General features: G+C 49.4%; 1 protein-coding gene across 1 annotated transcript in view; it reads left to right on the plus strand.

Moving 5' to 3' along the window:
* LOC126052559 (uncharacterized) overlaps positions 1-17768 on the plus strand; it is a 32299-nt gene that overhangs the window by 814 nt on the left and 13717 nt on the right. Inside the window, exon 2 of the mRNA XM_049833388.1 lies at positions 14671-14760. Coding sequence (XP_049689345.1) covers positions 14671-14760 — 90 coding nt within the window. The remainder of the gene's footprint in view (positions 1-14670; positions 14761-17768) is intronic.

Genomic DNA, 17768 nt, shown 5'->3' on the forward strand with positions numbered 1-17768 from the left:
CCGACGGGGCTGGGGCGTAGCGGTCGAGGTACGGGCGAGCGGAAAATGCAGCACGGCGGCCGCGGCAAGGGGGAAGGCGAGGGGGGAGAGAGGGAGAACCCGGGGCAGGTAAAGGAGAACCCATCGTGTTGGTCTTGTTAGGCTTTATTATTATTCTAATAATTATTATTATAATTATTATTATTATATTTAATTTTTGCCAGTCTTCAGTGGCAAGCGCTGGCAATTTTGCACTGATGCTGTCTTTACGAACACATCTATCCTTCTCCTTTCTTCCCGTTTTCTGCCTCTTTCTTCTTCTGCCTCTCTTTTTAGTCACGATTTCCCGAGATAAGTGAATGCGCATTTGTTGGGTATGCAAGCTGTGGCCCATCCGGCTCCCGTAATACAGCCCTATTGATGCGATGTGTGCTGTGCCTGCCGTGCTAAGAAACAAGTGGGCAAGTGATTTTTTTTTTTTTTTAACGGTTTGGATTGGTTTAAGAAGCCGACGGGGCTATTTTATTACTGGTCCAAAACAGTGCTCCAGCTTCCAGGTTAAACTTTTGGAGACCCCCCCCCACCCCTTTATTTTGCATAAACACAGAGGCTGGAGGAGGAAAACGCGAGATACCCCGTTTTGGGGGTGTTGGGTTGGGGTTGGTTTTTTGGTGGTGTTTTGGTTTTGGTTGGTTTGTTCGGTGTTTTGGTTGTGTTGGGTTTTTTGGTTTTGTTGTTGTTGGAAGGAGGGAGAAAAGGAGTGCAGCTCGCCTCCGCGGTGCGGTGCCGGCTTGGGAAGCAGCAAACTTTCCCGAGGAGGCGACGGAGCCGCCGCCCAGCTTGGCTGCTTCCCTGCATCCCTCCGGATCTGCTGGCAGCTCCCGCCAGCCGAAAGTTACCTGCTCTGCAGCAGCAGCCGTGCAGTCGCTTGCTCCTGAATTAAACACAACTCTTAATGATGTAGCATTATCAACAAGGGACACTTGATTGACTGATCTAGGTATGATATATGTGCTGGGCGTCTAAATTAAATATTAAGTGAAATACTTAGCTCTAATTAGAAATCGTAACCTAGCAATGAAAACTTGAAGAAACAAATTGTGTGGGGAGGAGGGGACAGCCTTTAAACGCGGCAGGGAGGAAGTAGCGGTGATGTGTACAGAGGCTGACATATTAGCAACAAGCAGCAACTTTGAAATGATTGACGTATCATTAAAGCCATCAGGCTGATTTTAATAATTCCTCTTCAAGGAAAAAAAAAAAAAAAAGAAAGAAAGAAAATAAAAGAAAAAAAAGGAAGGAAGGAAGGAAGAAAGAAAGAAAGGAGGGAAGGAAGGAAAAAAAGCGTGGAAACTCGCAGCCAAGTTATTTATTTATTTATCAGCGCGCTAGACCCGGGAGAAACATAATTAGACTGGGGGAAGACGAGGGAAGGCGGGGGGAAATCTGTCGACGAATTTAACAAATAAACGTCCAAAAAGCAGTGACCATCCAGCTCGGGGCTTCTCTGGGCGCTGGAGATGTCAGAGCTAGACGCCTTCTCCCCCGAGTGTGCCTTCCCAAGGTAAACAAGCACACAGTTGCCTCAACTTTCTCCTTTAGTACAAAGTTCCTGGTGCGACGGAAAATTTGAATATTTTATCAGTCTCTTGTAGTGACCCTCATTAGGTGGGCATCCTGCTAAGGCCCTGGCGTTACAAGAAAGCTGCCCAATCAGAGCATTTGCACGCCTTGTTAGCGATGGTTAATGAAGCTTCCCCATGCACTCAAAGAAAGGCCCCCTCGATGTAGATTTACCTTATGTCAACTCGTTACTTCTAATGAATCGCATCAAAATTCTTCCCTGAATGGGGCCGAGGTGCCCGGACCGAGATCCCCTCCCCGCCCGGCGGAGCCCACCCCTGCCACCGCCGGCACTTTAGCGGAGCACCCGAGACCGAGGTGACCAGGGGCAGTTTGGCGGCGGGGAGGGGGACAAGAGGCCGAGGGAGGGGACGGAGCGTGCGGCCGGCAGCGGCGGGGGCACCGCAGTCCGCGCGGCGGGGGGGGGGGCGCAGCCCGGCCCCGGCGCCGGCTGCCGGCGAGGGCAGCGACTGCGGAGGCTTCGCCGCTGGCAGGTAGACGGTTGCTCTTCGCCTCTCATTTCTCGGCTCCCACCCCCCACCCCCACCTCCCCGTCCCTCCGGGCTAGCATTTTAAAATCAATTAGTATTTTCAATTCTTGAGGTGAATTATTCAAACAAATGTTTGGGAGACCCTGAGGGAGAATTTGGCCGTGACAAAAGGTTTGATTAGCTTTATTTCCCCCCAAAAGCAACAAAGGCGCAGTGCTGCGAGAACAATCCGCTACATCAGGGCATGTTCAATTAAATGAAAGTCATTAGCTTTGCCGTGAAAGCACTACCTTTAAAATCAGATGGGGAGGCGGGAAGAGGGGGGTACTCTGATAATTGTGGCAGGAGGATTTAATATCCCCCTCCCCCTGTACGCGCAAAGCCCTCCAAAAAGAAGAAGGGAGAAAGGGGGGGGACGACGGACCCAACAAACCAACACTTCACCCTTTAGAAATTTGTGCTCAGTCTAAACAATAGGAAGCCCATAATGCAGATTATAACACTCACTGACTCGAATCCATTATCTGCCCTCCACACTGTCTATATATTGATTTCCATATACTTTCTATTGCTCTCAATGACCGAGCAAAGCTCCAGTTAAGAGCCCGCGACACACAGGAGCGCTGCTTGAACTACATCTCACCATTACAAGCCGGAGCCGGTTGTAAACACGAAATGCTCCCACTTTCCCGGCGTAGCTGTGAACAAGCACACGACACTCAACCCCCCCCCACCCCCCCCCCCCCAAAAAAAGAAGCGGGCGGCCGGGCAGAGCCGGGGCGCTGCCCCGGGCCCCCCTCCCGCCGCGGGGAGCCCGCGGATCCCCCCGCGCAGGCACGTCTAGGTGCGCAAGCCCGTGTCCGCGGGAGAAGTCCTGTGGCCGGTGCCCGGTGCGCCCCGTCCCGAGGGCGCCGGAGCCGCCTGCGGGGAAGGGGGGGTCTCGGTCCCCCGCGCCCCTCGGGGTGCAGAGCCAGCGAAGCCGGCCGGGCAGAGCGGGGGAGCTGCCCCCCCCCCCCCCCCCCCCCCCGGGGCCCTCCGCCTGCAGCCGCTCTCCCCAGCCCTGAGCTCTTAAGGAGGGATGACGGTCGTTTCTTTAATTCTGAGACCCAGCAGAGCAGAACTTTTTCAAGGCGGGATCCTCCGGACGGTAAGTTTGATGTTTGGATTAAGATCACTTCCTCACGGGCTCTTGCAGTGTCTGTGTGTGCGTGTGTGCGTGTGTGCGCGCGCGCGCGCGTGTGACAGAGGAGGGGAGGGAGGGAGCGCCCAAAATGGCCATAAAAGAGAGAGAAGAAACCACCAAGAGCACAATCTGATTTTTGGGGGAAGCGCTCGTAAAGGGAGGTGCGGGGAGGGGGGGCGGCCCGGCCGGGAGCGGGAGGCCGCCGGGGCTGAGCCCCAGGAGCGCAGCTGAGGTGCCCTCGGCTCTCCGCAACCGTCCTCTGCAGGGCACCGCTCCAGGCAGAGGGGAAGAAAGTACCGAGAGGGTTAAAGTGCCCTGAGAGAAGCAGAAATTTGGAAGCGAGTGTGTGTGTTGGGGGGAGGGAGAGTAAAGCGGTACTTCTGTTGCTATAAGGACCCCAAATAATCCACTCGGAACCTGTACAGATCGGCTTGGTCCGGGACAGCGTCTTAAACGGTCACATCACCCCCCCACCCCCAGCCCCTTCCTTTACTTTAATGAAGATTGTTAATTTGTTTCGAGGCAGTGCGCTGGGCTGATAAGTCCTCCCTAGCTAATATGTTAAAGTTTAAATACCAGCAGGTGCAAATTCGCTCTACTGTGGGCTATAAAAATAATGCCGAAATTCAAGAGCACAAGAAGTTGGCCTTGGGATTGTGATTCATAAAAGGGGAATTGCGCTATACATAGCCAACTATTTACCAAAAAAACCCCAACCCCCAAAGCCCTGAAAGTGCTAAATTCTTCTTAATGATGCCGAAGGTGAAGTTGTTTCACATTGGACAAAATGGGCATTATTCTTTGTCATGTAAATCACCTTTCACTTGACCTCAGGTTAGAGGATAATGTTCATTCTTGGTTCACACTAAAACTTATTTAAATCAGAGCGCTGAAGAATAATTTCACAAAATCCGCGTAATAAAGTGAAGAGGAATTAGGGATCTTCATTCAAAACACATGGGTTAGGAACGTGTACTTAAAAAAAAATCGGTATTTGCTGCAGAACTCCGGGATTAGGAGGGTTTTATTTAATAAAGTTATGCTCCTTGGATTTCCTGAGAAATGTGTATATAATTTCGCATAACAAGATTAAAAGAAAGGAAAAGATATGAATCAAAGGAGCTATAGATACACAAAAGACCTCCAAGTAACAATTACTCTAATACATATTTTAAAATAGGAAAAGAAATGAAAAGATATTTAACAATTGGGTAAAACAGAAATGAAGGTTTGATAAAGAAGATGCAGCTTGCGGTGCTATTTCATTCGATAAATATACTTTTGGCGTGGAGTGACAAGATATGTTATTTTGACACAAAATGAAAGCGTTACTGCAGATATAGAGACATAGATATACACGAAGACAGCTGTATACACTCATTTATAAATTAGCGGGTGCACGTGGAAGGAAATCTGAGCGTCTCTGCTTTCCAAAGCGAAGCTGAAAAATATCCCATAGGTGAGGCGCTGGGCTGAGGTAGGTTTAATATTGAAGTGCTAGAGATTATTGGAAATCAAATAAAAATTCGACACGCACTGACCCATTAGAGGATTTAGCGGTGAGGAGGGAGAGATTTTCCAGGGCTTTTGTCGCTAATGTTTCAATGCTAGGCGCTAACTTTAAGAAAAGTGTCAGTAGAATAACAAATTGAGGGCATGAAAGGCCACGGAGAGAAAGCAAGCAAGGATGCTCTTGACTTCTTAGCAGTTGCTTAGAAAGGATCTCGAGCTTAATATGGGGACTCAATCAGCGGAGAGCACAAAGCTGGGGAAAGGGGGAGAGGAAAGTTGGGCTCAGCACGTGCACTTTGGTCAAGTCGCTTGAGTGAGCACTGGAGGGGGAGCTGCGGGCGCGGACCCTCCCCGCGGCTGCACCCCCTGCCCCCCCCCCCCCCCCCCCCCCGCTCCCGGCACCGGGCGGCCGCGGACACCGCCCGCCGCCACCGCCCGGCCCGGGGCTGCCGCCTTGCGGGGTGGGGGTGGGGGGGGTGGGGGGAGGCAGCGGGGGCTGTGTTAAACTGGGGCCCCTCTTGCGCCTCTGCGGGAGCGCGGGGAAAAGCCGCCCGGCTCGGGCCAGGCGCGGGAGATCCGCCGGGCTACCCCGGCAGCTCCCAGGCGGCCGCCGAGATGAATAACTAGATAGAGCCTAATTTGCCCCCTTTACCGGAGCGCCAGCAGTAGATTTTGTTAAAAGGCTCCGTTATCAAACTCCGTCTTTCCGTCAGAAAACCAGCCGATTTTAAAGCCCGCCTGTAAAGATTTTTAACAGCTTAGCGAATATCACAGATAAGGGGAATCTGGAAGATGCTCCCAGGACATCAGACCTTAATGGGCTCCTTCAGCGGCGGAGGGAGTTCCATTCTGTTCCCTGTGGGTATTATACTGCAGACAGGATTCGATATATACTCTATTTAATTTTGCTCTGTGACAGAGCTGTTTAAGTGTATACCATGCCTACATTCTTTGTATGAAGACCAAAAGGATGCATTGTTGAAAGAAAACTATTCAAAATCTTTCATCTGATAGAAACGATCCAGCAACTGTGAGGCAGCTACAGCACAATGGTTCTGTCTGTATAATAGGTATCTCATAAAAATACAGCGTGTCATTGCAACAGAAAGTTAAAAGTCTTAAATGTATCCATCTTATATATTGCACGAAGTCAATAATATTCTAACCTTGCCTGCACCCCGCCATTAAGTGGTACACGGCACTTTAAAATCGAGGGCATTGTCATTGAAATCCCAGTTTCTAGCTGAGGAAGAGGGGAGCAAGGTAAGGTAAGCGAGGACCATTACGGATGTAATGACCTCAGGGTAAATATTCATTAGGAAAAGGAGATTCCTCGTCTAATACCCCGTCTATTTTCTTTGGATTGCAGTATCACGGAACCTAATGTAGTAGCAAGACCCAAGATTTTTTGGGTCGAGTTTGGGGGATTTTTTTCTGGACACTTTCCTCAAGTGGGACGCAAATGCCAAGAATAGGTTTTGAAAAAAAAATCAGCTCTTTCATTTTATTCGGGCAGCTGGAGAAGCTTGTTCCTTGCTTAGCCCCCCGTAGGAGAAAGCAGAGAACATTTAAGCAGCGCGGTTAGCAGCCCTGCCTCTCCCTCTTCCCTTGGTAGGTGCACTTAGCCGGCGGAAAGAGAGACTGCACACAACCCCGGGGACAGAGTTTGCCTCCTGAACTACACTTCTCTTTCTGAAGAGCTGTAGCTCCGACCTCCAAACCAAGTGAGACTGGCGCTTTAAAGTAGCTGCGAACAGCGCTCCCGTGTCTTAGCAGGGTCACATAGGAGATTTGAGCCTTTTAATTTCCAGACACAAGGAATTACTCCCTCGGAGCCCCGGGTTGTTTTGTTTGGGTGGTTTTTGTGTTGTGGGGGTTTTTTTTCTTTTTTTTTTTTTCTCTCTTTTTTTTTTTTTCTCTAATAAGATAGAGAAGCTGGGTACGATTCTCTTATACACTCGGAAAGGTAAAGGGGTTGGGGAAAGACGACCCGGGGTGTGGAAGACCGCCCCGTGCTCCTCGCCGTTCTGTTGTCCCCAGCGGGATGGCGACCGGGGCGGGCGCGGCGCCGCCGGGGGCTCCGGGGGCTGCCGACGGCCCGGCCCGGCCCGCGCCCCGTGCGGCAGCCAACGGGTGCGTCGCCTGGTGTGACCTTCAGGGAGCACATTTCAACTGCTAAACATCGAGAAAAGTGCTTCTCTCGCTTGCAGGCGCCATGTTAATGCCAGGAGCTGGGGCCGGGGCGGGGGACGACGACGACGGTTTCGCAGTTGGTCTGGTTTTAGACGGTTGTTAATTCAGACTGGACGAGCTTTCGACGGCTCCGGAAAAACAAAAAGTACTTCGGGATTCCTCCCCGCCCCCCCGCCCCCCCGCCTCGTTTCCACTCCCCCCGAGGGGATGCGCTTTATAATATGGATCCCTGCTCTGGGACCCTACGGAGCATCCTCCCCCTCCCCGCCCGGTGGGGAAGGGGGTGGGCGGGGGGCGATCCCCGGGACCGCGGGATGCCACGGGGTCCTGGCCCAGGGCCCCGACACTCGCCTTGTCGGAGGCCCCGGGCACCCCCGGGCAGCGCCTGGGACCGCCCAGCTTCCCCCATTCTGCTGCTTGCCGGGCCGGGGGGGGGGGGGGAAGTCTCTCCAAGCCCCCCTTCCCTCCGCGCACCCCTCGTTTGTGCTGGGAAGGCTGCGAGCAGCAAAATAAGAAAATACCTCCCCATTTCCCCGCGAGCAAAGTGATTTCCCAAGCTGTGGGTCTGCACTCTGCTGAGCTCTCTTCTCCCCCCACTCGCACTGAGACCTCCTGCTTAGTCAACGGCGCGGTTTTGTCTTTTTTTTTTTTTTTTTTTTTTTTTTTAATGTGAAAAAGGAAAACAACCCCGCACTTTTGCAGGTGGCAGAAGTGGACGAAGCAACACCGGGATCGCGGCGGGGAGACAGAGGAGTCGGACAGAGCCGCGTCTTCCCGGGGCCGCGGGGCCGGGGCCGTCCTAAAGGTTCAAGTCCCCCTCAGGATTTCGGAACAAAGGCAGCCAGCCCAGCTCCGCCACGCACAAATCTCCATTGTAATCCTGGGTTTTTCCTCTTTTTTTTTTTTTCTTTTTCCTATTTGCCCTGTTTTTCAGCCTGCGGTTCTTGAAGGTCAGATGGAGAGGTCATGGCTCTGCATCCCCTATAAATAGATTTTGATATTTAGACAGCTATTGCTACTCAATATTAACTTACAGGATAATGGGGAGAGATACGGTATGCGCTGAACCTGTTATTCACGAGTGAGCAGCATCTGTCGAATACAATTGTCGTCTTTTCGCCCTGTTTGGCTATAGCGCAAATCAATAGGGCGAAGGACGTCTTGAGGCTGGGATGGGGACGGTGAGCAGGACGGCTCTGCGGGGACACAGTTGCACGTACAGTGTTGAAACTATACAAGGACTTCAGAAAGCTGAAGTCAAGAGCCAGGTAGGCACAGACCGGCTCTGCGTGAGTGGAGGACCCGTTCAAGAGCGGCTGGCGGAAAACTTCCAGCTCCGGGTTTATTCTAGGGCTTCTGACACTTCACTTTAAAACACGACGAATGCTGCTGAGGTGGAAGGGTCTCCCCTCCACACATTCACAGCCAGATTTCCCCTATTTCTGACTTTAAAAATCGTGGATTCCAGGTAGATCCAAACCTCTTGCTGTTCACAGAGCATTCAAGGGAAGGCAAGGTCTTCAGCTGTGGGTAATATTTTGAGTGAGCACTAGGAATTCTTGTTTCCGTTCACGGAGCATCCTCTCTTCAGTCTGACCCCAAATCGTCCTCTGCCTTCCGCCACCTGCCAGGCAGAAAGGCTTTCACAGTCCTCAGCCGTCCTAGGTGCCGGCACTTTTCTTGGCGGTGCTATTAAAATGAAATTCACGGCCGGGACTCCGGTTGAGGCTTTAGAGCAAACACACCCGCAGCCGGGTACCCGCCGGGATGCGCCGAGAGGAGCCGGCCAGCGCTCCGGTAGCTGGAGGACCCCCCCGTGTGCGACCTCCGTAGGCAGCGGTGGTCCCCGCGCAGGGGCGGCGGGGGGAGGGGGGGGGGGGGGGAAGGATGTGGGGGCGGCCAAGCCCCCGCGGGATGAGGAGAGGAGCGGGGCCAGGCTGAAACCACCGCTTCTCCCCCGTGCGCCGCTTTGCTGGCTCACGCGTGGGTCCCGCGCCTTCTGCACAGCAAAAGTCCCGTGTCACTGGCGAGACCGCAGCTCTAGAAATTAGTTTTAATCAAGGTCTCCTGTAGCGCGATGGGAAAACCACACGTGTTTCCATCCACTTACCTGGGCATGGGGGTCGTGAAGGGGGGCGATTATTGCTTGCGTGTGAATTTTGTGGTTAAAAGGGGTAGCCTGGGGAAGGAGAGGGAGGGGAGAGGCGCTGAATGGTTTAATTTAATCAATACAGTGTCTGAAAGAGTTGTGGAGATTTGATTCTCCCCTGCGCTCGTTTCACTCGCTCTTTAACGTTCACGCGTAACATCTGGTAGTTGTGCGTCTGTGTTTCGGGGGGTGGTGTGCTCCTTATTTTAAGAAAAGGGATTATTGCCAGGGCAGAGACAGAAAAGACGCGGTTTTAAGACGCTGCGACTCCCTAAAGCCTTGCGGTTTTTACAACCAGCCCACGCAGCAGTGAAACAAACTTTCTGTCGGAAGTTGCCTGACGCTCAGGAGGGACGACCGCGGCTCGCTGCCTTGCCGGGGACGCGCGGGCTTCGTTCCGGCGGGGAGCGAAGCCACGGGAGCGGCCACCGGCGCCCCGCTGGCCCCGGCCGGGCGGGCCCCACCACCACGGGCGGCCGCCGGGACACGGGGTGGAGGGCTGGCGAGGCACGGCGGGCTGCGGGGAAGCAGGCGCCCAGCAGCCCGGCCAGGGCGCAGCCGGCCAGGCAGCTGTCCTCCTCCGGGGCGGCCCGAGGCAACGGTGAGCGCCCTTTGCCTGTGGAGAGAAGCGGGAGCGCTTGTGCCAAGAGCCCGACCGAAGGGGCGGACGCGACTTTTCGGGGTGGTTTCGTGGCTCGCCAGGGAGGGAAGGTGCCGCCTCTCCCCCGCCGGCCTCCTGCGCCCGGGGAGCTCCGGAGGGTGTCGGGAGGTGCCCGGCGCAGCCCCCCCGAGGCGGCAGTCCGAGGGCTCCAGGGCGAAGATCGCGTGCTTCCCCCACCTCGGGGCTCTCTTTGATCTGATGCGCTGCTTAGGGCGAGCTGTTACGGAAGCTGCCCTCCCAAGTGAAGTCGGAGGTTTTGTGAGGTGCAGTCCCCATGCGTTTTTAACCAGCGATTACTCAATTAATAGCAGGGCCTAAGACAGATGTCAAAACGTCTTGACAATGTTTATCTGTGAATAATTGAGAAGGTGGTAAGACGCATTATCTGATTGTATAATGAAATATGTATGAGGAACAGCTGTTTGCAATGGCCACCTCCCGTTGTTTCATTAGCCTAGAGCCTCCTCTTTAAAGAAGCACTTCCCTGAAGGTGGCCGGCCATTCAGCGCCGGCCTCTTCCACCGGCGCCGGCGGCTCAGTCGTGCCCGCAGGAGCCACAGCGGGGAAGGGGGAACCCGGTGTTGTCCCTAGGCCGGGCCACGGGCTCTCCCCGTGGCATTTCTCACTGGTGGTTTGCTCCGAGGGCAGGAGGGAGGAGGCGCGGATGGGGTCCGAAGATGTCTTGCCGGGCACTCTCAAGCTGAAGAGGATGCCCCGGGAGGAAGGATCCTAGATGCTCACCTTGGAAGCGCAGCGAACAGCCATTTATTAACATTTCATGTCGAGCAGCGACAGCCTCCTCGACTGCTTAGTGTTGACATAAACTTCCAGACGTCGAGCATATGCTGTTGCACAGCATTGTTTATGTGTGGTACCAGATGTTGCTTTGCATCCTATTGTCTGGAGACAGTGTTTAGTTCAGGTTAAAATATCTTTACTTAAACTGCTCAGTTGGCCATTGTGTGAGCATTAGTGAAGTGTCATGGAGAGGTAATGGGAAGTCCGGGGAGGTTAGCCCTCCGAGCGTGGCCAGGAGGTCCCTGGTTCATGGTGGGGTTACAGCCACCACTGTCATCTTTTGTTTTCCCTCCTCGGAGAACCCTTGTCCTTCCTCTAAAAGGATGTGCCCTGCTCTCCTTCCCTTTGGAGCTTTCTCCACCGGTTTCATGAAACAGCCCGATGTTTGTTTTTCCAGTTCCCCTAAATCGCCCGAAAGAGGAAAGGAAAGCGCGTTTCTGCGTCACCGCCACCCCGGTCCGGTCCGGTCCAGGCGGAGCGGGGCGGGCCCACGCCCCTGCCCGGGGATGCTGGCGCCGGGGGGAGATCGGTCTCGACAGCAGAGTTCATGCTCCAACCAAGGGCAGCGGCTCCCACCCCTCAAAATGCCCGCCGCCCCCGTCGACGGCCCGGCCGAGCCTCCCAGGCTGGGCTGGCGGAGGGGGCGGCGGGCGGCACCCCGGCGGGGCGAGCCGCTCGGTGACAGCCCCCACCCGCCGCCCGGGAGGAGCGGCTCGCCTGGAGCCTTTTCTTCCCTTTAACCCCGCAGCCTGGGCCAGCCGCGGCAGCTGACCTGTGGCGAGACTTTTGCTCCGGGCGAGAGAGGGGGGAAAAAAGCTATAGACTTTAATCGGATTTCTTCCCCAAACACTTCTGGTATGTTGTTGTTATGCATCTATATGGAGATCATGATTTATAAATGAGCAAGTACAATCGGTCGCAAAGACTTTAAGAGCCCGGATTTGTGTCATTAAGTCGAGGGCTGGGTAGAGTGACTTAGCGGGGGATGGAGGTGCTGGCCGGGGGCGTCCGGCCGCCTTGGCCAGCGGCAGGTGACCTGCCGCTCCGCTTTCCCTCCAGCTACCCTGTCGCTCCAGGCGCGACCCCCCTTTGGGGGCGAGGGAGGCCGAGGCCGAGGCCCCCCGTGCGCGGGGCTGCGCGGCCGGGCCGGGCCGGGCCGGGCCGGGCCGAGGCGGGGCTGCGCGGCCGGGCCGGGCCGGGCCGGGCCGAGCCGGGGCTGCGCGGCCGGGCCGGGCCGGGCCGGGCCGAGCCGGGGCTGCGCGCCTGGGCCGGGCCGGGCCGGTCTCAGCCGCCGCCCTCGGAGGCGCCCCGCCAGCGGGCAGCGAGGACAGCCTCGGGCTGCGGCCGGGGCCGCGGGCCCTGCTGCGGTGGGCCGTGCAGCCGCGAACTCCGCTTTCTTTCGCTGCCGTCCTGCTCCGCACAATGGAGGCGTATTTTCCCGTGAGCGAGGTGCCCCGCTAAGAGCGGAGACGGTGTGAGAACATTTCCAGCAGCAGCGGTTTTGCAGGTCGAGGTAAACCCTCCCCCCTCTGCTCCCTGACATTTGTAAAGCCGCTTCGGGATGCAGTTAACATCTCTCTAAATGCCCGAATTAAACAAAAAGCCACACTGTGTATTTCAGCCTTGAAAGCAGAGGTTTTGCGGGGCGATGCGCTGTATAATGTGGACGTATTTGTGTTATTTCTAGCATTTCTGCTTGTGCGTAATCCCTTATGCCTTTTATTATAATCCTACACATTACAGTTAATCTGTAATGATACTGCTTCAGAGGGACCTGTTGCACACAGTGATGGTAATTTGTAACCTTGGTAACTGTTTTAAATAAAGATTGTAACAATGATGTCAACTGTTTTTATTCGCCATACTGTAAATGGGGCCTCAATATTATTACGCCTGTGGAGGACAGAGTTTAAGAAACAGTTATGAGGTTCCACTTATTATAATGCGAGCTATCACTTTTTAGCGTGTCCTTAGTAAACATGATCGTGGTTCTAAATAGTATAAAGATTTTCCAATTGCTGTCGACTCTGTAAACTTTAATTTGCTGAATGAGGGGGATATTATTATGAATTAGGGTTATCAGGATCCAAGTACCCTCACCAAGAACATTTTAGCCTTCCAGAGAAATACCTCAGAGTAAGTACTACTTAGAAACCCTAATGAATAATGCTAACACTGACTCTACCATTAGCCTTCTGCACAAGCTCTCCCCTCTATTAAAGCTTACAAAAAATACTCACGAGCTGAAAGCAAAATGAAACGTAATTGCTTTTATTTACCTGTTGCTTTTATATCATTAAAATATTTTTAGTTAAATTTATTAAACATCTACTTTGATTATTACCTGCCATATCTATTAATCCCTTTTTGTGTATTAACTACACCACCATTAGCTATTAAAATATGTATATACACACATATATATATTACATATATTGTCTTTGCCAAGATATGTCTCAGTACTCATTAACAAAAATATTCTTGTGGAAGAGTCTACGAAGCATGTTTTTCATGTGCACTTATTAATAATCACAGTTGTCAAGAATTAGATATGCACAGATTGCAAATGGAAAGAAAATATTAGATGCAAAATGAAATATACAGTAGAATTGAAGCATAACTATTTTTCCTCCTTAAAATAAAAAATTTACAGAGTGAAAAACTGAGCTATTAAGCTTACTTAAAAGATGGCTTTGTTGGCTTAATTATACTGTAGTTATTTTATAAATATGTTTCAAAGGAAGCTTGCCATATTGAATGTCAATGAAGCCTGTAAAGAAAAGACTTACAAAAGCTAATGCATACCAAATACCAAATTTTAGTCATTAGCATTTCTATTTATTACAAACTAAAGGAACCTATTAACAGACAAGAATTTCTATTTAGCTAGCATTACAATGTTTAGCCATTAAAATAAAAAAGGACAAAAAATGACCCGCACCCCACTTAGAACTTTATGTTCTTTTTACTTAGAAAAACAAATGTATCAAACCCCCCTGACAACAGAAACCATGATTCTTCGTTATTACTGGCTGTACCAAACCAAACCCTGTACTGCTTTATTCAGGGAAAATCTCCGTGTTTTCTGAAAGACAAGATCTGGCTGATTAAGAGTTTCTGATGTTTTGCACATACCTTAACGGCTGCATTTGAGGGACTTTTGGTTATGGGGAAGCATAGGTTGGGTTTCGGCTGGTGCTGGCCTACAGGGTCAAACCTTGAGGCTGCTGGGCCTGATCCAGCGTCAGTCAGTAGGCTCTTCCCTATGGCATCCAGTAGTTTAGATCAAGTCCGGGGTGTGGATAGCAGCTTTCATGCTTAGGATGGAGGAAGGAAGGACTAAACCATTCATTAGGTTAGGCAGACTGCTGACCAGAAGTTTCTTTTCAGTGCTTGTCGCAAGATCAGCGTATTTATTCACATGCCGCCTGTTTGTTCAAGAACTCCTCTAAAACCTCTTGGCCAAGCATTTCTACGTTTCAAATACCCTTCAAGAAACTGTATTTTTGTCTCTTTTGAAGACAAGTGTGTGCATATGTAATACATCTCAGCTTTTCTAAAAAACGTTAAGCATATTAGTATGTAACATACGTTAAATTTCACATTTAAAAGGTAAATAAGATTTCTCGTGTTTTTCACTGAACTGCACACTTTTATGTAAAAGGAGAAGATTTTGGGGATGCTGATATTTGTGATGAGGTAACAGACTGATAGATCTTTTCCCTTTTGTTGCATCCGACATGGTCCTTGCCTTCTCAGCTTTTGAGCATTGCTCCTTGAGACTCTGTTGTGTCAATTCAAATTGACAGAGAAATTCAAAACAAGACCAAAGAAGCAGCACAACTGCTACAGAGCTTCTGGATGACGGATGCTGTCAAACACCTGTTTTGCTTCAAAGATTACTTCTGTTTTCAAAGAATTGGGGGGAGGGGGGTGGGGAGCGGTTCAGGAAAGTTCAACACATCAGTTTAATCTTTGGTTTCTGAATTTCATTGTTCATTTCTAGAACAGGCTTTGCATTTAATTTAATAAAGGGTTCAGTTTGACTAATAAGGATCACTTTTGATTTTGATTTTGCAAGAATGGAGTGAAGACTCATAGAAAGAAAATTCACTGTATAAACATCCTGCCCAAGAGAGGAAGGTTCACCCTTACTCCATCTACAGGATCTGTAAGTACAAGAAATTTGTTCTCTTCAAAGATTTAAACTGCCAGGCTTTAGAATGCCATTGTAAGGCTGGTTGTTTATAGATTCCACATGAACATATGGTGAGAATTTTGACTGCAACAGTTCTACAGTCAGCATATCTTAGAATGTATGAAATATTTGGATAAAGCAGTTGCCGTATGTGATCCATGTTGCTGCTTTTCACTAATGAAAGAAAAACTGATCTGAAATTTGCATGAGTGTGGTGTCTGGGGATAACAGTCTCATGAAATCAAAATGATGCAGGCTGTCTCTGATTTTGCCGAGATAAATTAGAATTCGGAAGGAAGAATCTTATGGAAAATTAAATATAAAAGCAGTCAGAGCTTCTGAAATTTTAAGAACTCCTACTTTTCCTTGGAGATATTTTCTGAGTCAAAGATCTTCACTTCTGTTTATTATCAATGAAGAGTTGTGGTTCAAGAGGCTGCAAACAGACAGCCCAGATTAAAATAAGCCTGAAGGAATCTTGATGTTTTCTCTCAAGTATCGTAACTTTCACAAGGAGAGCTTTTTCCAGGTCAATGTGTCTATAAACCAAAATGGAGCTGATCCATAGATCTACAAATGAGATGCTGCTGGAAAGATAGGTGACATCTTGCAGGTCTTCCACTTACAATTAGATGGCATGCTAGATAGCTACCATTAGAAGTTTTTCAGCAGAAAAGCTTTCATTTGCAATGTTTCTGCCTACCAAACCCAAACTGATTTAACTCTAAGCCCTGTTGCTAGAACAGCAAATATATTTAAAGGAGAAATGGTAGTAATGCAATAGTTCAGACAACAAAGTTCAGACAAAAAAAAAAAAAAAGATCAGCCCTACGGAAGAAAAAGGAGTATGATGAATCACTCCTTTGTTCACACCATCCCTTTAATACAAAGTAGAATACAAGTGTTTGAACAAAAATGCTTAAACTATTGCATTCTCGGTAATCCTTTCTCTTTTTCACTTTAAATGATCCATAGTCCTTTGTAGCCATATACATACAGTATGTGACAGAGCAAATTGGAAAAGATTCCTCTATCAAGTTTAACAACTTTCTGGTGTAACTTCAGAGGGGTTTATTGCTTATTCATGTGGAAGTGAGTACACCCAACTTGTTTTGCCTGGTTTTGCTACTTTTGCTGGTTTGCAAGGCTGTTCTGGTAGCTGCAAATGGCTTCTCCGGTGACATTTGCTGACATTCAGTGGTGTATATTTATCAGTATTCTTCACCTCACTTCTATACGTGTAATCTATTTTATTTTGTTCTTCACAGCAACCTCCTTTTCACTGTCCATGCCCTGGAAATGATAAATGGCAAAGTGGCATATTTCCCTAGCTGTACTAAAATGTCACTGTGAAAAATCTTTAATGGACTAAGTGTAGCTTTTCAGGTTATAACTTGTCAAGTTACGGAGAAATTCTAGAGTTTCTCCTTAATCCACCATCCTTTGGAACCACACCACTGCAGGCAGAGACTAATTATAAGTTATACCAGTCAGAGCAGGACAAAAATAAATGAAGTGGAAACCATTTGATCAAGACTAATTTTATGCTTGCTTTCTGTGCTTGTGCTGTGTTACCTGATTTCCTCTGTTTAGGCTAATGCTGAATGTGCCTTACTATTCATATATGAATATGCATGTATGCTGAGATCTATGTTATTTTAAAGACTCTGCTTATCACTGTAGCACTGAATATATTTATACTTCTTCTACACCTGGGGGTGCCAAGAGAAGCTCTCCATGCTGGCCAAAGTAATAATACACATTAAGAAAGAGTCTCTGATGGCATCTGTGATTAAAATGAGCAGTAACTGAAAATGGATGGGTGAGAGGAAATAGTGTTAACTACCCTCTTGTAGATCAGGTACCAAAATAGGGTAAGAATGACTGACTTAGACTTTAAGGCAGCCTCAGAAATACAATGTACCTGCCCTGGACTCAGGGGTCTAGGAGACTACCCTGCTTTCAGGTTTCTATTCCTTCTTTAGTAGTCCCCAATCATCTTTTTGGACATAATGTTCAAGCCCACAACATGTATGTGTAAGAGAAAACAGTTTTTGAGAACATTCATCCCAAATCTGACTGCATATGGTACTTTGGAGTCACTTTTCCTTAGTTTTATCTGCCTTTGCAATGAATACTTAGAAGAAATATCTTCGTTCCTTGGAATTAGAGAGCTTTAAAAAGAAACCTACTTCCCTTGTCTATGATCATAAAGCAGCATCCTCAGATTTTCCCTCATTTAAGAGCTAGAGAGCGCAAAAGGAATGAAATGCTAGAATCAACAAGAACATGTGTTTTGCAGCCAATGGTGAATGGTGCATTTTATCTGACAAAGTGTAAATTATTTGATGCTGAGGGACAACAGCACCACTTTAGTTCTTCCTATGAAGTAGTAAGTAGCTGAAATTATTTTTATGTGATTTTTCTGCTACTTGTGCGTAAGTCGTATTTTCTTTATCAGTGAGTACAAGAGGTTGTAAATCTTGAAGTGCCATGCAGCATAAAATACTTACTTGACTTCTTATCAAGAGCCAGGGTGCAAGTGCTTCAGGGTAGAATCTGCTTTCCTCTTCTCCCATTCTCTGTACCAACTTTCACCTTATTACAAATGTGCTATTACAAGGCCTGTGCACTCTTACAACCATGTCAATTCCACAAGGCCCACATTTCACCCATAGGATTTAAGGGTTCAGATACTCTGTGATGATTTTCTGCGAGGATGCGACTTTAAATCACTGTGCCTACAAAATACAACCACTGGGGAAAAAACGCTTTTCTGGCTAACCTTTAAATCATGTCAGTCTTAGGAAAAAGTGTGTTGTGAGTTCATCAGCTTTCTCAATAAGCATTTCCGATGCTTATTTAGTGCATAGGCATAGATAACCCATTGGAGCAGCGTTCAGATCTCACTTTGTTTCTAAGACAAAGTTACAGGGAAAAGGAACCTCTTCTACTAGAATAGCTGATACTAATAGCAGGAG

Source organism: Accipiter gentilis, chromosome 30 (assembly GCF_929443795.1).
Source record: "Accipiter gentilis chromosome 30, bAccGen1.1, whole genome shotgun sequence".
NCBI lineage: Eukaryota > Metazoa > Chordata > Aves > Accipitriformes > Accipitridae > Astur > Astur gentilis.